The sequence below is a fragment of the Schistocerca americana genome, chromosome 2 (assembly GCF_021461395.2).
Source record: "Schistocerca americana isolate TAMUIC-IGC-003095 chromosome 2, iqSchAmer2.1, whole genome shotgun sequence".
Classification (NCBI taxonomy): Eukaryota; Metazoa; Arthropoda; class Insecta; order Orthoptera; family Acrididae; genus Schistocerca; species Schistocerca americana.
Window position 1 is genome coordinate 833,738,161 of NC_060120.1, and position 20,548 is coordinate 833,758,708.

The window sequence follows — 20,548 nt, forward strand, 5'->3', positions numbered from 1 at the left end:
TGTGCGAAGTTCCAGTACTTGGGGGCATTGGTAACTTATGATAACAGGATAAGTGAAGAAATAAAAGCAAGAATCGCGGCAGGAAAGTGATCTTACTGGGCCCTGATTAAGATTATTCAGTCATGTAGACTGAGTAGAAAATGTAAGGCGACTGTCTGCCGAACAGTTATAAGACTGGTGATAATGCAGGGCTCTGAAACATGGACAGTGGCTTTGGCAGAAGAGGGGTCTCTGAGAAGATGGGAGAGGAACGTATTAAGGGACTGTTGTGGTTAATGATCAGTATCTTCATAAACAGATAGCAATTAATGATTTGGAGGGCTACACAGAACTCTAACGCCACTCATCAGAGACAGTATTTTGCTAGTGCTCACTGGTACAACATGTGAATGTAATCTGAAGGTGCTGACATGGATACAGCTTAACCATTAGCTTCCCAGGTGTGGCCTCACAGACCACTAGCATTTATTGTTACTCCTTTACTAAAGCATGGAGGTGAAGCAGGAGATACAGTCGTGTCAAGTTGTTCTTCCCCAAAGCTGCTGTACTTCCCTTTGTCAGTGGTCACTTGAATGTGATGCAGACCAAACTATTATTGCTTCTTTCATGCTAGCTGTCTCTGAAACTGCACCTGGGACTTTGAGTTATGGATTCAGTAGCCAAGTCTTTGTCTGCTGATTCTGAGGATACTGTTTTAAAAAGGTTTGAGGACAGTGCAGGAAGTGAAGTCAGACTGAATAGTGACAACAAAGTTGAAAGTGAACATAATTCAGAGTAGGAACAGTGTGAAAGTGAAGATAAATTTGTTTTGCCACTGAGAATTGCTTGAAAGAAAAAGGTGATCAAAGTGATGAAGACAGAAGTGTAGACACAGAATCTTTAGCTACAAGTTCTACTACAAATATGTTTAGTTGAAACAAATATCACTGGTTGTCAAAGCCTCTTCCAATGATGGCCAATGGCATTATTTTTCCACATGTTGGACATAAGTGGAGTGAATGTGTTTGCTCTTCACAATTCCTATGAAGGCAATACTCAGCTGAGCCACTTTAATTGTTTGAAGAAGCTTGCAAACACATTGGTGACACCATAGATAAAAATGCGAATCAACAACTATCACATATCGTGTGAACTTTGTGCAACCATTCACCATGTTTTGGGTATAGCAGAACCAAGAGTAAAAGTCATTGTAGTTTTTTATGAATGTGGTTTTTTTATGTATGTGGCTAGGCTGGAAGCCCCACCTTCAGGGAGCCTGGTCACGTGGTGCAAGTCTTTCTTCACTTGATGTCACTCCAGTAACTTGGATGTCGATGCCAATGAAATGATGATGATGACAACACAACACCCAGTTCCTGAGCAGAGAAAATCTCTGACCCAGCCACTAATTGAACACAATCCCTTCCATGGCAATCCACCTCACTGAGTGTTCAGTTATGGAGGAGACCCCCAGTCAATGAGAACACATGTAAATGGTAGTCATCAGATTTTGTGTTATGGGCAAAATGACAGAAGAAGTGAAACAATATTATGGCATCAAATTTTGTTTTAAGTCTGGAAATTCTCAACCTGAAACAATCTGCAAGCTTTGACAAGTGTTGGAGGACAAAGCAATGGATACCACATAAATAAAAGAGTGGTACAACTGCTTCAGAGAAGGTTCCTCATCTGTGAAGAGTGAAGCACATTCAGTTATTACCTCATTATCTGCAAATAGGATTGTTATTGATCACATAAAGACCCTGGTGATGCAGGATACAACCTGAGAACTTGCAGACAAGGTTAAAATTAGTACTGGATCCATTCATTTAATTTTAATGAAAATTTGGAGCTCATGAAGATCTCAGGAAAATTTGTGCCAAAGTTGCTAAATACTGAGCAGAAGCAACTTGTAATCTTCCTCCTCCTTCCAATGTTGTAGCTATTGTCCACAATGAGCAAAGTCTTTTCTGAAGATTTGAGAGGAGAAAGATTACAATAAACATTTTGTTTAATTATCTTTTCTTGTTGATCTGGCTCCAATTCTTCTTGTCTAGGGGTCTGAAACTTTCTCATTTTAGGCCCTCATAGTTGAAATGATCTAAATAATTTTGAAGATTGTTGCTGCAGAATTTATTTTGTTACATTTTAGTATATCACACAGTCTTTTGAATTTTCACATTAAGAAAGGCGTAATTGAACTGTTTGCCAAAAATAGAAAAGTAGGTCTGATCACTTCAGAGGCATGCTTACTGCTACTACTTCACTCTGCGCTAATAACCATATTCCAAAGGGTTTACAATTTTTCTTGACAAATGAATTTCTGTTAGTTTCAATTATTATTTCATAAATGAATCCAGAAATAAACGTAAAAACAGTACTAGATTGTGTAATTAATAATAGAAATTTTAAGTGTGCCAAATAATTCATAATTTCAAACGTTTCTAAAAAAATAATTTTAATTGTGCATTCAGAACTAGTATTCGTTGTTTATAACATCCAAAATAATAATTCCTATTCATAAATTTTAGCTTGAAATATAAAATATTGTGTATAAAATTATATGAAATTTTTCAGAAAAACAGCTGAGATAATATTGACCCATCCAAAATTTGAAAAATATTACTTGTATTGACTACTACTGTTGAGGAAAAGTAGTGCTAGAGGAGGATGTCTCATTACAAACTTTATTCAGAGACCATACAGGACATGTTGGATACCATTAACAGCAATCCCAACTTTCTTACCACAGTGATCACTCGTGATGATTCCTGAGTTTATGCGTATGACCCAGAAAAAAAGTTCCAATTGTCGCAATGGAAGCATGCTGACCACCTTTTTCTCCATCATGAATACACCCCAGAAGAATAATGCTTCGGCTCATCATTCTCAATTAATTCAGAGTTTTTGTACAAACAAAACAAGGCTGTGGTTTGTAGGACTCCATATTCCCTGACGTGGCACTGAGTGGCCTTTGGTTTTTTCCTAAACTGAAAAATACTCTGAAAGGGATCAGATTTCAGAACAGGGAAGATGCTATGCTGAATTTGATGGAGCAGCTGTGCAGCATTCCAAAAGACACTTTCCAGTGATGCTTCCAGCAGTGACAGCAGCGTTTGGAGAGATGTGTAAAAGCTGAAGGGGACTATTTGGGGGGGGGGAGACTAGCAGCAGATAATTGTATCTGACTAAAGACTGATTTTATGAATAAATGTCAGATACTTTTTGAACAGCCCTCATACAATACTTCAGTGTCATAGAGTTTTGAGTAGACGGTTGACTCTTTTGGTCACTGATTAAAGAAGTTTGCCTTATTTCTTTGTTACAAATTGTTAGTTATAATTTTAGACATCAATAATGTCATGTAGAAATATGCAAGTACTGGGAACTACATTGTTCATGTAATGTAAATCCTAAAATTTTCCATAAATTTGTCTGTGTATTAAACTAAAATTCATTAGAAATATAGTTCTATATTAAATTGCTTTATTGTCAGAGACAAGTATTAAAGCCTGTAAAAAGTGTAAAAATTATTGTATCAAACTTAACAAACATTGTATAAGAGGAAAACATTTATTTATGTTTGTAAAAATGAAGAAACCTCTTGAAAATGAGGAAATCTCTTGTGAAACTGTCTATAAGCAATAAAAACAACTGTGACTGATATTGTAACAAATAAATATATAATAGGAATTGCTGAGGAAACATGTATATGTTGGAGATAGAGCCCTGAAAGAGTTGTTAATGGGATCTTCGCTATTGGCTTTTGACTGACTGTACATTTTCAACTGTCACAATAAACAAAAGTAGGAGCATGTAGCATAATTTTACTTTATGAAAGACTCAGGACCATCTTGCTACCAAAGCAAAATATGCAAGTTTTATCTTTAAATTGCCTTCTTCATCACTGGCATCAGCTGTTAAAAATGTTATTTTATGCCATTACATTCATCCACTAAATTATTAATTTTGAAATATACTTTGATAGGGTAGTGATTTAAGATGATGGGATGCTGGACATATCTGATGCCACAATGATACATTGCTCCTTCAGAGGTCTGACAAAATCTTTGTTAGTTCTCACTCACGGTTGAGTAGGTTTAGACCAAGCGGAGAAATACAGTGTCAGTGATGACTGGTTTCAGGGATAAGTGTGACACGATTGGATTGCATGTTCTACTGTCACACAGATTCTGGCCCAGCACTCGCATAGATGCTCAAGTGTCTTCATTCTTGGTATTCTCGAGCGTGCTGTGCGACACAACAGATGGATGGAGCAGAGTGAGGGCAGAATGATAAACTGGCAACCAGCTTCTTCTGTCATCATTAGTATGGTATACTAATGGGGTGGGGATGGGGATTTGTCGGCGACAGCCAGCTTGTGCCACACATCCCCCGATCAGACTGCTGTGGCTGCCTGGAATACTACCCACACTGAGGCTGGCCCCTCACCCGTGGTAGAGTGGGAGGTCGTCTCGAGGTGTGGCAGGGGGGTGATAGACATTCCGGAGGGCTGAACGGAAGGCCTCTCCAGTTTGTCTGACGAACCGGTTTCAGGCTCTGTTTCCAGCTGATACTGATCTTCGGCCAGACATGGCTGCTTGTCCTGTTCCAGAGGTTGCCCCTCAGTCTGCAAGATCCAGGCGATCGCAGAGGGTGGGCTTACTGGTAGTTGGGAGCTCCAACGTCAGGCACGTAATGGGGCCCCTTAGGGATACGGCAGCAAGAGAGGGAAGAAAACCAATGTGCACTCCATGTGCATACCGGGGGGAGTCATTCCAGATGTGGAAAAGGTCCTTCCGGATGCCATGAAGGGTACAGGGTGCACCCATCTGCAGGTGGTCGCTCATGTTGGCACCAATGATGTGTGTCACTATGGATCAGAGGAAATCCTCGCTGGCTTCCGGCGGCTACCTGATTTAGTGAAGACTGCCAGTCTTGCCAGCGGGATGAAAGCAGAGCTCATCATCTGTAGCATTGTCCACAGGACTGACTGCGGACCTTTGGTACAGAGCTGAGTGGAGGGTCTGAATCAGAGGCTGAGATGCTTGTGCGACCGTGTGGGCTGCAGATTCCTCGACTTGCGCCATAGGGTGGTGGGGTTTTGGGTTCCGCTGGATAGGTCAGGAGTCCACTACACACAGCAGGCGGCTACACAGGTAGCAGGGGTTGTGTGGTGTGGACTGGGTGGTTTTTTAGGTTAGATGGCCTCGGGCAAGTACAGAAAGGGCAACAGCCTCAAAGGGTGTGGGGCAAAGTCAGGACATGCGAGTACCAAGCAGCAATTGGTATTGTAATTGTAAACTGTCGAAGCTGCATTGGTAAATTACTGGAACTTCAAGTGCTGATAGAAAGCACTGAAGCTGAAATTGTTATAGGCATGGAAAGGTGACTGAAGCCAAGGATAAATTCTGCCAAAATTTTTACAAAGGCACAGACGGTGTTTAGAAATGATAGATTGCATGCAACCGGTGGTGGCGTGTTTGTCACTGTTAGTAGTAGTTTATCCTGTAGTGAAGTAGAAGTGGATAGTTCCTGTGAATTATTATGGGTGGAGGTTATACTCAACAACCAAGCTCAGTTAATAATTGGCTCCTTTTACTGACCTCCCGACTCAGCAGCATTAGTGGCAGAACAACTGAGAGAAAATTTGGAATACATTTCACATAAATTTTCTCAGCATGTTATAGTCTTAGGTGGAGATTTCAATTTACCATATATAGACTGGGACACTCAGATGTTTAGGACGGGTGGTAGGGACAGAGCATCGAGTGACATTATACTGAGTGCACTATCCGAAAATTACCTCGAGCAGTTAAACAGAGAACTGACTCGTGGAGATAACATCTTGGACCTACTGGTAACAAACAGACCTGAACTTTTCGACTCTGTAAGCACAGAACAGCGAATCAGTGATCATAAGGCCGTTGCAGCATCCCTGAATATGGAAGTTAATAGGAATATAAAAAAAGGGAGGAAGGTTTATCTGTTTAGCAAGAGTAATAGAAAGCAGATTTCAGACTACCTAACAGATCAAAATGAAAATATTTGTTTCGACACTGCCAATGTTGAGTGTTTATGGAAAAAGTTCAAGGCAATCGTAAAATGCATTTTAGACAGGTACTTGCTGAGTAAAACTGTGAGGGATGGGAAAAACGAAGTTAGGAAACTACTGCGAAAGTAAAGAGAGCTTCACTGCAAGTTTAAATGCAGCCAAAACCTCTCAGACAAACAGAAGCTAAAAAATGTCAAAGTCAGCGTAAGGAGGGCTATGCGTGAATCGTTTAGTGAATTCGAAAGTAAAATTCTATGTACCGACTTGACAGAAAATCCTAGGAAATTCTGGTCTTACATTAAATCAGTAAGTGGCTCGAAGCAGCATATCCAGACACTCTGGGATGATGATGGATTTGAAACAGAGGATGACACACTTAAAGCTGAAATACTAAACACCTTTTTCCAAAGCTGTTTCACAGAGGAAGACCGCACTGCAGTTCCTTATCTAAATCCTCACAGAAACAAAAAAATGGCTGACATTGAAATAAGTGTCCAAGAAATAGAAAAGCAACTGGAATCACTCAACAGAGGAAAGTCCACTGGAGCTGATGGGATACCAATTCAATTCTACACAGAGTACGCAAAAGAACTTGCCCCCTTCTAACAGCCGTGTACCGCAAGTCTCTAGAGGAAACGAAGGTTCCAAATGATTGGAAAAGAGCACAGGTAGTCCCAGTCTTCAAGAAGGGTCGTCGAGCAGATGCGCAAAACTATAGACCTGTATCCCTGACGTCGATCTGTTTTAGAGTTTTAGGACATGTTTTTTGCTCGCGTATCATGTTGTTTCAGGAAACCCAGAATCTACTCTGTAGGAATCAATATGGATTCTAGAAACTCACTTTATTTGTTCATGAGACCCAGAAAATATTAGATACAGGCTCCCAGGTAGATGCCATTTTCCTTGACTTCCAGAAGGCATTCGATACAGTTCCGCACTGTCGCCTGATAAACAAAGTAAGAGCCTATGGAATATCAGACCAGCTGTGTGGCTGACTTGAAGAGTTTTTAGCAAACAGAACACAACATGTTGTTCTCAATGGAGAGACATCTACAGATGTTAGAGTAATAGAATACATAGAAAGAAGGATCCTTTATTGTATGATTATATGATAGCAGAACAAACACTGGTAGCAGTTACTTCTGTAAAATATCTGGGAGTATGCATGCGGAACGATTTGAAGTGGAATGATCATATAAAATTAATTGTTGGTAAGGCGGGTATCAGGTTGAGATTCATTGGGAGAGTCCTTAGAAAATGTAGTCCATCAACAAAGGAGGTGGCTTACAAAACACTCGTTCGACCTATACTTGAGTATTGCTCATCAGTGTGGGATCTGTACCAGGTCAGGTTGACAGAGGAGATAGAGAAGATCCAAAGAAGAGTGGCACATTTCATCACAGTGTTGTTTGGTAAGCGTGATAGCGTTACAGAGATGTTTAGCAAACTCAAGTGGCAGACTCTGCAAAAGAGGTACTCTGCATCACGGTGTAGCTTGCTGTCCAGGTTTCGAGAGGGTGAATTTCTGAATGACGTGTCGAATATATTGCTTCCCCCTATTTATACCTCCTGAGGAGATCATGAATGTAAAATTAGAGAGATTCGAGCACGCACGGAGTCTTTCCGGCAGTCGTTCTTCCCACGAACCATACGTGACTGGAACAGGAAAGGGTGTTAATGACAGTGGCACGTAAAGTGCCCTCCGCCACTCACCGTTGGGTGGCTTGCGGAGTATAAATGTAGATGTAGATGTAGATGGAGATGTAGACCTCAGCCACATTTTTAATTGCATGAATACTGTTCAAATGTGGAACATCCCATGAATATTATACCCTTACAACAGAGTCACTTCAGCAAATGTACAATTTATGTCACCCTGGATATAATTTGTCTTTATGGTTTAGATTACCATGGAATGATTATAATTTTTACTATTATGTCATAAATGAATACATTTTTGATTGTGGGTGTGAGCTCCTTCTTTACTTGATAAATGTACTAGGTATTACAAGCTCAGCTGAAAAAAACTCACTTGTCAAGCTGGTATTTTAACCTGTATTTTGTAAATAGTCTAACAGTGCTTGGAGGCTAAGCATTTGTTGCTCCCATGTAGGTCCTGTTACCTCATTATTATCTATATAACTATCAAAATTGCAGATGCCCCACATTAAATGTTTGAGATATCTTTGGGGTATAATGTGGCCGTAGCTACTCCAAATAGGAAATATTTGTACTGAATGGCCTATTAAGAACAAGGAGCTTTGTTTACTCCATGCCTAAGAAATTGGTAAATATGCATCCATGAGATTGACTGTACAGAAAAATTGAGCCATAGCTAATTTTTGCCAGCCTCTGCTTCTGTCATAGCATCTGATGAAGATCAACATTACGAGTTCAATAAAAAATGCCCACAACTTATTTCTTAGAACATATTTATTCTTTAGAGCTAAAATTTGGTGACCATATCAGTCAACATTTCTTTTACATTTACCACATTCCATAATTTCATTGCCTTATAGGAGAATGTGTTTCCTGTTGGTAAAAGTTCTTGTCTTTTTGTTGTAGTCACATTTTCACTGTGTGAATTACTGTCCCATATCCTTTAATCTTCATAACATGTCCCACATTGACAATTCTTACAAGGCCCAAGTCTGAGGGCACCAAATCTGGGCTGTAAGGTGAATGAGACAATAATGTCCAACCAAATTTGGTGATGCGTTTCCAGGTTCTGAGTCTTACGTATAGTTGTTCATTGTGATGCTGAAATATGATTTATTTTGGATTCTTGTCAGTCTGAACTTGTTGGAAATGGTTATATTCAGACTTCACATATGCCCCTGAATGAATGGTTGACCCTTTTGACAACAAATCCAAGAGGCTGAACAATCACTATCCCAAATTACTGTCATCATGACTTTACCAGCAGTGGGAACTGCCTCAATTTTTTTTTCTTTTTTGGTGATTTCAGTTGCTCCCAGTCCAGTGACTGCCTTTTTGTTTCCAGCTCAATGTAATGCATGCAGGTTTTATTACCTGTAATGATCCATGACAGAAAGGCCTTTCCAGTGGCCTATAGCTGCTCCAACGGTTCAGATGAAATGCCTTTCCTTTGAATCTTGTGACATGTTGTAAGTATTCATGACATCCACCTTGAGCATCCCTTTTAATATCTAAGTTCCTCAGTCACCACACACCCATTTCTAATCTTCACCGAAAGTTGTAGAGACAGTTGTTGGGTTATGGTGTGCTGTTGTGCTGTCTGAACAGACAATGGAATCTGTGAAATTCACCATGTCAGGAGCAGTGGCTGTGACATGATGTCCTGAACATGGCTGATAATTTAGTTCAGTTTCTGCACTTCATAATATTTTAACTTTCTTTGCTCATCACCCAACAGTATTCCTCTGAACTACATCATTAACATGCACTGCACACATTTATGGATGTTTCTTTTTCTGTAACCTGAAACTGAATTACACCCCATTGCTTATTCTGAGTGTCTTGTGTAGATGCTATTTTGACGATACACTATGACTCTGACATGTATTGGAATTGTTTGAAGCTATACAGATATGCAGACAAAATATAAAATCTGACGCACCTAAAAGAACATTTTCCAAAGTACAGAAAAATAAACTGAAGGATACTGTCACTTTAAAATCACTGCATATATGAAATGAACCAGTAGGCTTTCTAATAGTGACCAGTGATGTTACACACTGACTATACAGTATGGGTGTGATAACCCAAAATTCTTGGTGCCTTTGTAAATATATCTGAATGACTTCACACATAGCAAATGGAATCAGCCATGCTTGGCAGAACAGTGGCTGCATAATAGTGAATGGAATCAGCCATGCTTGGCAGAAGAGTGGCTCCGCTGATAGTTTTAATGTAATGGTCACTATAAAATATTTTCTGTGCCCAAAAGATGGTTCAGATAACTACATTTGACCAGCACAAAGTTTTCATAATCAATTAATGGAATTATTGCAGACATTAATGCTACTTTAGTTAAAATAAATCAAGAGCATGTAGTCTGAATATTTTTGTTCCACTGGAGAACTAACTGTTGTTATTGTTGTGGTCTTCAGTCCAGAGACTGGTTTGATGCAGCTCTCCAGGCTACTCTATCCTGTGCAAGCTTCTTCATCTCCCAGAACTTACTGCAACCTACATCCTTTTGAATCTGCTTAGTGTATTCATCTCTTGGTCTCCCTCTACAATTTTTACCCTCCACGCTGCCCTTCAATGCTAAATTTGTGATCCCTTGATGCCTCAGAACATGTCCTACCAACCGGTCCCTTCTTCTTGTTAAGTTGTGCCACAAACTCTTCTTCTCCCTAATTCTATTCAATACCTCCTCATTAGTTATGTGATCTATCCATCTAATCTTCAGCATTCTTCTGTAGCACCACATTTCAAAAGCTTCTATTCTCTTCTTGTCCAAACTATTTATCATCCATGTTTCACTTCCATACATGACTAAACTCCATACAAATACTTTCAGAAACGACTTCCTGACACTTAAATCTATACTCGATGTTAACAAATTTCTCTTCTTCAGAAATGTTTTTCTTGCCATTGCCAGTCTACATTTTATATCCTCTCTACTTCGACCATCATCAGTTATTTTACTCCCCAAATAGCAAAACTCATTTACTACTTTTAAGTGTCTCATTTCCTAATCTAATTCCCTCAGTATCACCCTACTTAATTTGACTACATTCCATTATCCTCATTTTGCTTTTGTTGATGTTCATCTTATATCCTCCTTTCAAGACACTGTCCATTCTGTTCAACTGCTCTTCCAAGTCCTTTGCTGTCTCTGACAGAATTACAATGTCATCGGAGAACCTCAAAGTTTTTATTTCTTCTCCGTGGATTTTAATTCCTACTCCGAATTTTTCTTTTGTTTCCTTTACTGCTTGCTCAATATACAGACTGAATAACATCAGGGAGAGGCTACAACCCTGTCTCACTCTCTTCCCAACCACTGCTTCCCTTTCATGCCCCTCGACTCTCGTAACTGCCATCTGGTTTCTGTACAAATTGTGAATAGCCTTTCACTCCCTGTATTTTACCCCTGCCACCTTTACAATTTGAAAGAGAGTATTCCAGTCAACATTGTCAAAAGCTTTCTCTAAATCTACAAATGCTTGAAATGTAGGTTTGCCTTTCCTTAATCTTTCTTCTAAGATAACTCGTAAGGTCAGTATTGCCTCACGTGTTCCAACATTTCTACAGAATCCAAACTGATCTTCCCCGAGGTTGGCTTCTACCAGTTTTTCCATTCGTCTGTAAAGTATTTGCATTAGTATTTTGCAGCTGTGACTCATTAAACTGATAGTTTGGTAATTTTCATATCTGTCAACACCTGCTTTCTTTGGGATTGGAATTATTGTATTCTTCTCGAAGTCTGAGGGTATTTCACCTGTCTCATACATCTTGCTCACCAGATGGTAGAGTTTTGTCAGGACTGGCTCTCCCAAGGCAATCAGTAGTTCTGATGGAATGGAGAACTAACTACTAGTACCATTAATGTGAGAGTTACTTGCTAGTAAATTACTGGACTCTTAATTTGTCATCTATATGATCTATATGGTACCTCTGATTACTATATGATAATTAGTGACACCATGTTCCCTGTGGCCATATGGGACTCTTTCTGCTAGCTGTTGAAAATTAGATGAATCATAGGCATGGTAGGAGTTCCATATGCTAGTGCTGAAAGTGTAATGGTGCGGCAGGCAGTGCAATGTTAATGGTCACTTGCTCAGGTACACATTGCCAAAGAGGCCTGATTTGTGGCATGGATTGCACTTTGTATCATAATATGTAAACTGGTAGCATTCATGTTTTGTATAGCATTCACCACATGATTTATTAACTTAAGGCAATGATGTGGAGGAGCAACTATGACACTGTCCTACATGCTGATGATGGTGAACTATATGCTACTACACTGCAACATCTACCAATGCAGGAGTGCCCAAATTATTGGTTCTTTATTCCATACTGACAGACTTAGAACTAATGAATCTAAGGATGATGACCATTATTATGTGTTGTAAGTTGATTGACAACATTGGCTACTGGACAGTCAGCAGATATCAATACTGTTTTCAAATGTTTCCTAAGTGGAAGTGACAATTGAAAATGCCTAAAGTTTTTGTAAGACCTCAGCAAGTGAATAATCTGAAGATTCTAATGCTTTCATCTTAACTTTTTTGTCTTGTGTTAACTTGGTAATCAACATCATACAGGTACATTAGAGACTGTGCATTACACATTACCAGCTGAACAGAAAAAATTACATTGGCAGGATATGCCTTGCAATTCTGTGACTCATGTTGCATAAGCTGTTTTACAGTTGTTTGAATATGAACCTAGCAACTATAATATGAGTTTGCTGACTGTAATGTTATGTCAGCAAATCACAGAAAACAGAAAATTCTAATGCTCTGAGATCTACAAGAGGCCACAAATTTTGAATCAGTTCATATATAAATAACTATTGGAAAACATCAATAAAACATACCAATAAACTGAGTTGTGAATAACATTTGGCTTGAAAGAGTGTAATGAACATTGTAAACAACTCTCCTGTGTTTTCTAGGCTTCACTGAAAGTAGTAGAAGGCAGTGGCTATGGTGATTTACTACTGCTGTCTCACTGCCATTTCTTCTATCACTCATGTTAGAAAGACTTGTTTCTGGTGCCTTCCCTGGGGCAGTGTGAAACTGTGAAAGTCAGGAGCTGAATTGGTGAATCTGCTGTACCATGAGATGCAAAAGCTGTAGGATATTCAGCCAGCAGATAGAGTGACAAAGTAGATTGGCAGTAAAACCAAAAATAGATACAACCCCAAGTCATCATGTGGCAAGTCCATGGTAACAAGACACAGTTCCAAAAGTATAGGCCAAATAATAATGATGTGTCATTATAATGGTACTCTTATGGCACACAACCAGTAGTTTCATAGACAGACAGCAAGTCGAGTTGCATGTGACTTTAGAGGTGCAACTGGAGGCTGTACATTGATAGCACTGGCTTTCTAGAGGGTATCCCCAGCACACCCACAACTGGCATCTCACATAGATATGACGTGAGGATAAATACTCATGTACAGCTAAATTTTGTACTCCCAGTCAATATCAGCATTATAGGATACTAAGTATATAACTGTTAGTATCTACTTCTGGTGCTGGCAGATAAAATTTAATTGTTTTAAACTGCATAACATGAGACTTTATGAGATTAAGACTTAAACTGTTGTCTGTGAACCATTCATTCAGAAATTATCTGAGCTGTGTCTGGTAAGGTTGAGGTTTGACCCTTGATTAGTATGTTTGTGTCATCAGCAAACATTACAGTCTTAAAACTGCCTTTTAAAGTTATGCAAGACCATTTATGTAGGTTAAGAACAAGAGTGGGTCCAGTACTGATCTTTATGCACTACACATTTTACATTCTTTAATTCTGAGTCTCTCAGTGAGACCTCATTTCTTTCACGAAATTAATACTCCATCATGTAAGAGGGCTGTCATTAGTGCATAACACTTTTGTTTTCCAATTAGAACTTTGTGTACTGGGGCACTACAAATGTTTTGGCATGGTCACAAAATACATCAAAAGGATAATTTTTCTTGTTTAGACCTGCTATCACTTCATTTGTGCAGGCTTGTATTGCTTTTGTGTGGGGAGTCCTTTACACAAAACAAACTGAGAGGCAGCTGACAAGTTCTACTCAGTGAAAAGAGTTCATATTGTATCATAGACCACACTCTCACATACTTTTTAAAATTCTGGAGTGAGTGAAATGGATATGTGATTAAAGATGGTTTGCTTAACGCTCTTTTTATAGATGCAAGTGTTTGCAGTATCTTACTTCTGTTGGGAAATATACACTGAGACATAGATTACAAAAATAGCTTCATCATAATCCCATCAATTCAGCACAAGACATTAATATTCTTCTAGAACCACCCTCATAGCCACTAGAATTTTTACTTTTTGTGATCTGGTGAATTCTATAATCTCTTCAGTGGCCTTATTTTTGAAGTTAATGTCTTCTGTTGGCACATTCAATGTTTTGTCAAGTAAAGCCAAGGCATCTGTATTTCATTTTTTATTAATGAGTGCAACATTTGCTTCTGCTGTAAGCAAACATTAATTCAATTTGGTGTGTAATGATTTGAAAAAGCTGCCATTTCAACCAGAGCTATTTTCTGGGATTTCAGTTTTGTTTCGATCACTATTTTTGTTCATTTCTTGTTGAATAATGTACCAAATTGTTTTTGTCTTGTCCACATTGTTTGACCAAAGTGACTATGTATCACTTTTTTAAAAAGAACTGGAGTATACTACAGAAATCCTGGTATGGAGTTTCAGCTCTTGAATACACCTTGTTTTCTGGATGAAGTAGAGCTCTCTTTTCCTAACACAAAATACTTTAATCTCAAGTGTTATCCCTCCTTAAACATCTCTTGTATTCAATTTTACCTTTACTTGTTTTAGGGGAAAACAAGTCACAAAGTGCTGAAGCAATATGTCTATGAAACAGCTCAATTTTGCATCTACACTAACAGCCTTATAAATTTCTGTGTAGTGATCAAATAAATAATTGACTATTTGTTTTCAATCTTCTCAGATGTTACAGCCAAAGTCAAAAAAGTATTTATTTTGTAGAAAAGAGCTTTAAGAATATTGTATGAAGCTGGTAACTGAACATTATACAGAGAAATTTTCATGGGGCAGAGATTCTTACTCTTATGTGCAATACATGTACTACTAATGGTATTTATGGTTAATAACAAGAGTGAATAGAGGATGAACTGTGTAATTTACAACCACAATACAAGAAGTAAAAATTATATCTGTTTAGACTATTTATCCCTCTCTATGGTTCAGAAAGAGTTTAATGCTCTAGTGCAAGAGTCTTTACCCATAGACACAAGGTCTGAGATTGAAAATCTTCAGACATTCAAGAAGAAAAGTAAAAGAATTCCACCTTATTCCCTGCTTCAAGTCATAGAATTTTTTTTCAGGCATTTAAGCTCTACCCAACTCCAGTGCTTATATTAAACAGATATTACGCTGTCAGTATGTAGACAGCTGATCATGGTCAGTGTAAAGTACATAGCAAGCCATTAAAACTGCAACACTGTCGTGATTAAAACAGCAACACTATTGTGATAGCACGCAACAAATCTCAAACTGCCATTGCCATAAAGTTTTTTTCTTGGTTGCATATGAAAATTATTAAGATTTCAGCAAAATACATTTACATAATGTATATAAAGAAAGATTATGTACTGAGTTTCACATTCAGAAATCACATTTCTGTATTGGCTGTTTGTGAGAAGACCATATTGTGCCTCAAGTAAGAAGGAGATCCATTTACCAGCAACTGTCAGAATTTGAAAACAGCAGGATGTGTCCCATGGTTTAATGTTCAGTGATATCACTGATGGCGTTGATTGTGAGTATGGAATTGACTGATTCAGGGGGGGCCATCGTCAATGCCCACCAAGATCACAGGGGCCCTGCACAGCTTGAGCCTGAGAGGACAGACATACTGTCCACTTGAACATGCTGGATTCTATAATCACATCAGATATCTTGACTCAAGAAAAGAGCTTGTTCGCAGCAAGGCAAATATCCATACGGATAGTGTGACAACATCTAGAGCATCAAAGACTCCCAGAGCACAGTGAACATTGTTGCACCTTCCCGTGATGCAGCAGCACATAGAGCAACATTCGTGAGTGCAATGATAACATGGGACACAGGAGTAGCATCAATTTTATTATTTCAAATGAGTCCCAGTCCTGTGCATTGCATTGTGATGTGTGTATCCATGTGTGGAGGTTCCAAGGAGAATGAATATTGTCACGCTGCTGTTTTCATCATCATACACAGCGAGTACCTGGTGTGTATATATACACACCTAAAGATGAGCAGAAAATACTCCAACCATGTAGTGTTATGTTCAGTTAAACTTAAATAAATACAGGGTGCTCTAAAATTCCCCTTACAGCTACAGTGACATGTAGAATAAACTGAGTAGATAATATTTTGAATGAGAACCCATGTCGAGAAATGTACTGTTTCTGTGCTACAACCATTTGGAACCCTATTAGTAATGTGATCACTTTTATAAGTAATTTATTATGCATGACCCAGCACATTTTCTTTTACAGTTCCACTTATTAATAACCAAATAATTACCTATGTACTCATTGATGTGTTCTCTTTAATGTGATGCAGTACAGCCTCTTCCGGTTCAGATGAGTGGTATCTCCTCAGAGCACCCCAGTCACACCTGCTGATGGTGAAGGCTTTCTTGAAGCCATTGCATAATTGTGGTGGAAAGGATATGTGATAGAGCAGGATGTTATGGACAAAGATCTTAAAAAAGGTGATGAGTAGCTCTTCCATTACCATGAGCATCACCACACAGAAGGATAATGTCAGTGTGTTCTGAAAAATGTGTACTCAACTGTGTTGCTCTAACACTCCTAGACACATGAATGAGGCTGAAGGCTTGAACCAAGTCATAGAGGTAGAAAAGATGACAAATGACATCAGCCAGTCCAACACAAGTACCCCTCACTGTGACTACGCTGTTGTACTGTTGCATAGCTACAAAGCAAACATGTTTTCAAAAGTCTATAGCATGGAAACGATATGTTTCCAGACATGGGTTCCAATTCAAAATATTGTCTACTCAGTTCCCTCTACAAGCCTTAGAAGTTTGTAAGGGGAATTTTAGAGCAGTCTGTATAAATGTGAATAGTAGCAGTTTACCACAAATAATTATTTCACACAGTCACAGTCCTTGCACTCAGCCAATGTGGTTACAGTTAATAAAGATAATACGAGTCTGCATGTTGCCTTTGCTGTTCTGACCTACCCTGATACAGAGGGTGTTTGACTGCTGCCCTATCTATCATTTTCTTCTGACCTTTCACCCATTGAAAACCTGTGATCATAGATTGTAGGGAGAATGACAAGCCACCACTCATCAGCTATTCCAACTGATGAAGTCTGGCACAGAGTTGGAATATGATGGGATGATGTATGTGTATCTGTCATCCAAGCTCAGTTCAACTCTATGCCCTGTGAGATTAGGGCCATTATTGTTGCCGGAAGTGGCAGCTTTGTGTATTAAATTTCACACCTGGTACACCACAAACCAATATCAAATTTAATAAGGTATTCTTCCTACTATGCTGTTCACATACAATAGGTAAATTTTGTTATTTGCTATCATTTTTGGTGATGTAATGGTCAGCAGTGTAAATGTTTTGTCTGCAGACTGGACAAAAACATCTGCTGAGTAATGTAAGGAGCAGCTTTTCCACAGTAGCAGCTTTTTTCCTAATATTCATATTAAAGTAATCTAGAAGTAAGTCTCTTTATTATGAGAGTGAGAAGTTTAGTACTAGTCATAATTTGTTGTTAACCTCCAGTGGCTGATTCTGATTGTCAATGTATAGCTTGATTGCTCAGCATTGCTGCAGGCTTTCCTTTATGATGGGATTTATGGTATAAGATGTATGACAATGAATAAAAGAAAGATTTTGATAAATTCTGTACACAGTCAATGACTATCAACTGTGGTCTTGATCTCTTCAAGAGTTTCAGTTCTATGAATACAAATGATAATGATATATAGAAACTCTGAATTTAAAAAAAGCAAGTATTTAATATGAGTGTTAAGTGGATGAAGTTCATTTTAAATAATAGGAGCAGCAGTCCACCCAGCAGTAAAGGATATCTCAAACATTACAGACAAAAACCAGCATTACTACAAAAATAAATTAATAACTATTTTTGTACAACACTCAAATTTAGCAGATTCCTTACGATTCAGAAATCATGTCTTTAGAAATTCTGTTGAGTTTCATCCCTCCAATTAATGTCATAAGAACTCTGCTCTTACAGCATGCATATTGATATTAATTCTGTTGACATATTAGTGCTGTATGGAAATATAGTTTATTCATGGTGTTGTACATCCTTTGTGTTCTTTTTACTGGAAAGTTCTCCATTCTTAGATCTTCTGAACATAAACGATGTCATAAAGGTCTATTTATCTTCAAAATATCTCATAAATTGATCATAAAGTAAAACTTTATATACTACCATCATTTGCATGAAGAATCACAAATCTACAAGTAACAACATTTATGTAACTTATTAAAGATACTTCATTATATACAGTTTTCCATTTGGAGCTGTACACAAAGAATATTAAGCTAGCTTTTGATTCCAATGCATTTTCTTCAGTTGTTTGTTATTCTATATTTTCTTTTACTTTAGGTGGACCAGCACATCCTTGTTTCAGAGAATGCAAAGAAAATGAAGATCCTATGATATGTCACTACAATTTTACTGTTAGCTTATTCACAACAATGAGCATACTATGTGGAGACTGCCCAGATGTTGAAGAAGACTGCAGCAAGCCTGGATGTATTACAGCTGGTGGTGCAGTGCGTTCTGTGTCAGTTGTTAACCAGCGCATACCAGGGCCTGCAATATTGGTAAAATTCCTGTAGAAACTCACTAATATAAGAAAGCTTCAAACATGTTATTTTCAGACTGGAATTTTGTAACTTTAAGGTAGAGATACAACCAAACAATCAATGTACTGGGAGGTAATAAATACAGAAATGATCAAACAGTCTATCTACTGAGAGGTAATAAATACAGAAATGGCCTTTAGGCAGTAACTCTTAGCTTTCAGAGACATCTTCATGTGACAAAAGAGAGAAAAGGAATAGATTTCGTGCCTTATTCAAGCATTAAGACTCAAAGTTACTCACAACATAAAGCCAAAGATACATAGTAGTAAAAAAAAGGATAAAGAGGAGTCTTGGATATGAGTAGTTGGCTTTGGTGAGTGACGTAAAAAACATGCAACAAATATCGTACATATTATGTCCAACTTGATGTCATATCAATGCAAATTTCTTCAATATAATGTGAGTAAAAAAGATTGACAACTTCGCAAGACAAACACTTTGTATTACGAATATTCTAATTAAAGAAATACTTTTTAGAACAAAAAAGGAATCAAGTAGGTGCTATCGTAAAAACACACTCTGTTGCTATAATTGACATCAGAACATAAAATTTGAAGTGGAAAGAAATGAAAAGGTCATTTCATTACCAATTTACAAATACTATAGATGAACTGTTGTGCACTAAATCAACTCTTAACCAAGAACTTACCTACCGGTATCTGTTGGAAATCCTGGAAACAACAAAAATAAAAAGTTACACGTTAATTTTCTCAAAATACAGCCCATGTAACTGAAAAAACATGCTACTAAATGAAAGAGCCAAAACTATCATATGAAAAAGCAAACTAAAAAACACGTACAGGCTCAGCTACTTTTCCAAAGTCTGCTACTGTTGATAATGGCTCCCATGATTCTTCGAAATAATGTTTGCTTCCCAAATAACTGTAGCTCATATTATACTCAGAAACAACAAAATATTTCTAATAAATAATTACTTGTAAACATATATCTAAAAACACAGATGATGTGACTTACCGAACAAAAGTGCTGGCAGGTCGATAGACACACAAACAAACACAAACATACACACGAAATTCAAGCTTTCGCAACAAACTGTTGCCTCATCAGGAAAGAGGGAAGGAGAGGGAAAGACGAAAGGATGTGGGTTTTAAGGGAGAGGGTAAGGAGTCATTCCAATCCCAGGAGCGGAAAGACTTACCTTAGGGGGAAAAAAGGACAGGTATACACTCGCACACACACACATATCCATCCGCACATACACAGACACAAGCAGACATTTGTAAAGGCAACAGTCTATGCCTTCATTTGAGTGCTGTTCAAATCCAGTGGCAGGGAAATTGAATAGTGCATGCATGGAGAAGCAAAACTTTTCACTGGTCTGTATCATGAGCTACGAACCCGAGGCAAGCCAATTGTTGGCAGAAATATGCAAAAATACATCCTGGGCAGAGTGCAATACGAGCACCTCACAGGTCAGATTGAAACAAACTGCAAACTCGATCCAGCCTGCGGGCCACCAGTTGCTCATGCATGCTATGAATGCGTGAATGGTGTGGAACCAATAGATTTCAGTGTGCAATAAGCTGTTTCAAGAGAGGTATGTGCCAAAAATTCATAAAGTGCATATCCCCAATAAGATGATACCTTATGTTTGCCAACTGTGCTTGAAGTGTGCTTTTAGTTCATGTGGTAAAGATAACAGTGAGGCTTCCTCTGACTGCCTTAGTTATCACTGTGTGTTCTGGTGGACATAAGTAATGTTCATCATTCTTGTACGAATTTCATTCATCATTTTGTGGTACATTCCATATAAGTTTTATGGCAGCATGTTCCAGAAGGTGCCAATGACTGTGTTGTCTTAATGACTGTAATTTTTAATTCTATAAATTCAAACAATTTTAAAAAATAAAGTGAAAACAAAGAGAGATTATAAATCCAATTCTTATTTTCCTATAACTAC

General features: G+C 38.2%; 1 protein-coding gene across 1 annotated transcript in view; it reads left to right on the forward strand.

Annotated features, from left to right (window-relative positions):
• LOC124595895 (laccase-like) overlaps positions 1 to 20,548 on the forward strand; it is a 250,668-nt gene that overhangs the window by 65,768 nt on the left and 164,352 nt on the right. Inside the window, exon 3 of the mRNA XM_047134802.1 lies at positions 18,365 to 18,585. Coding sequence (XP_046990758.1) covers positions 18,365 to 18,585 — 221 coding nt within the window. The remainder of the gene's footprint in view (positions 1 to 18,364; positions 18,586 to 20,548) is intronic.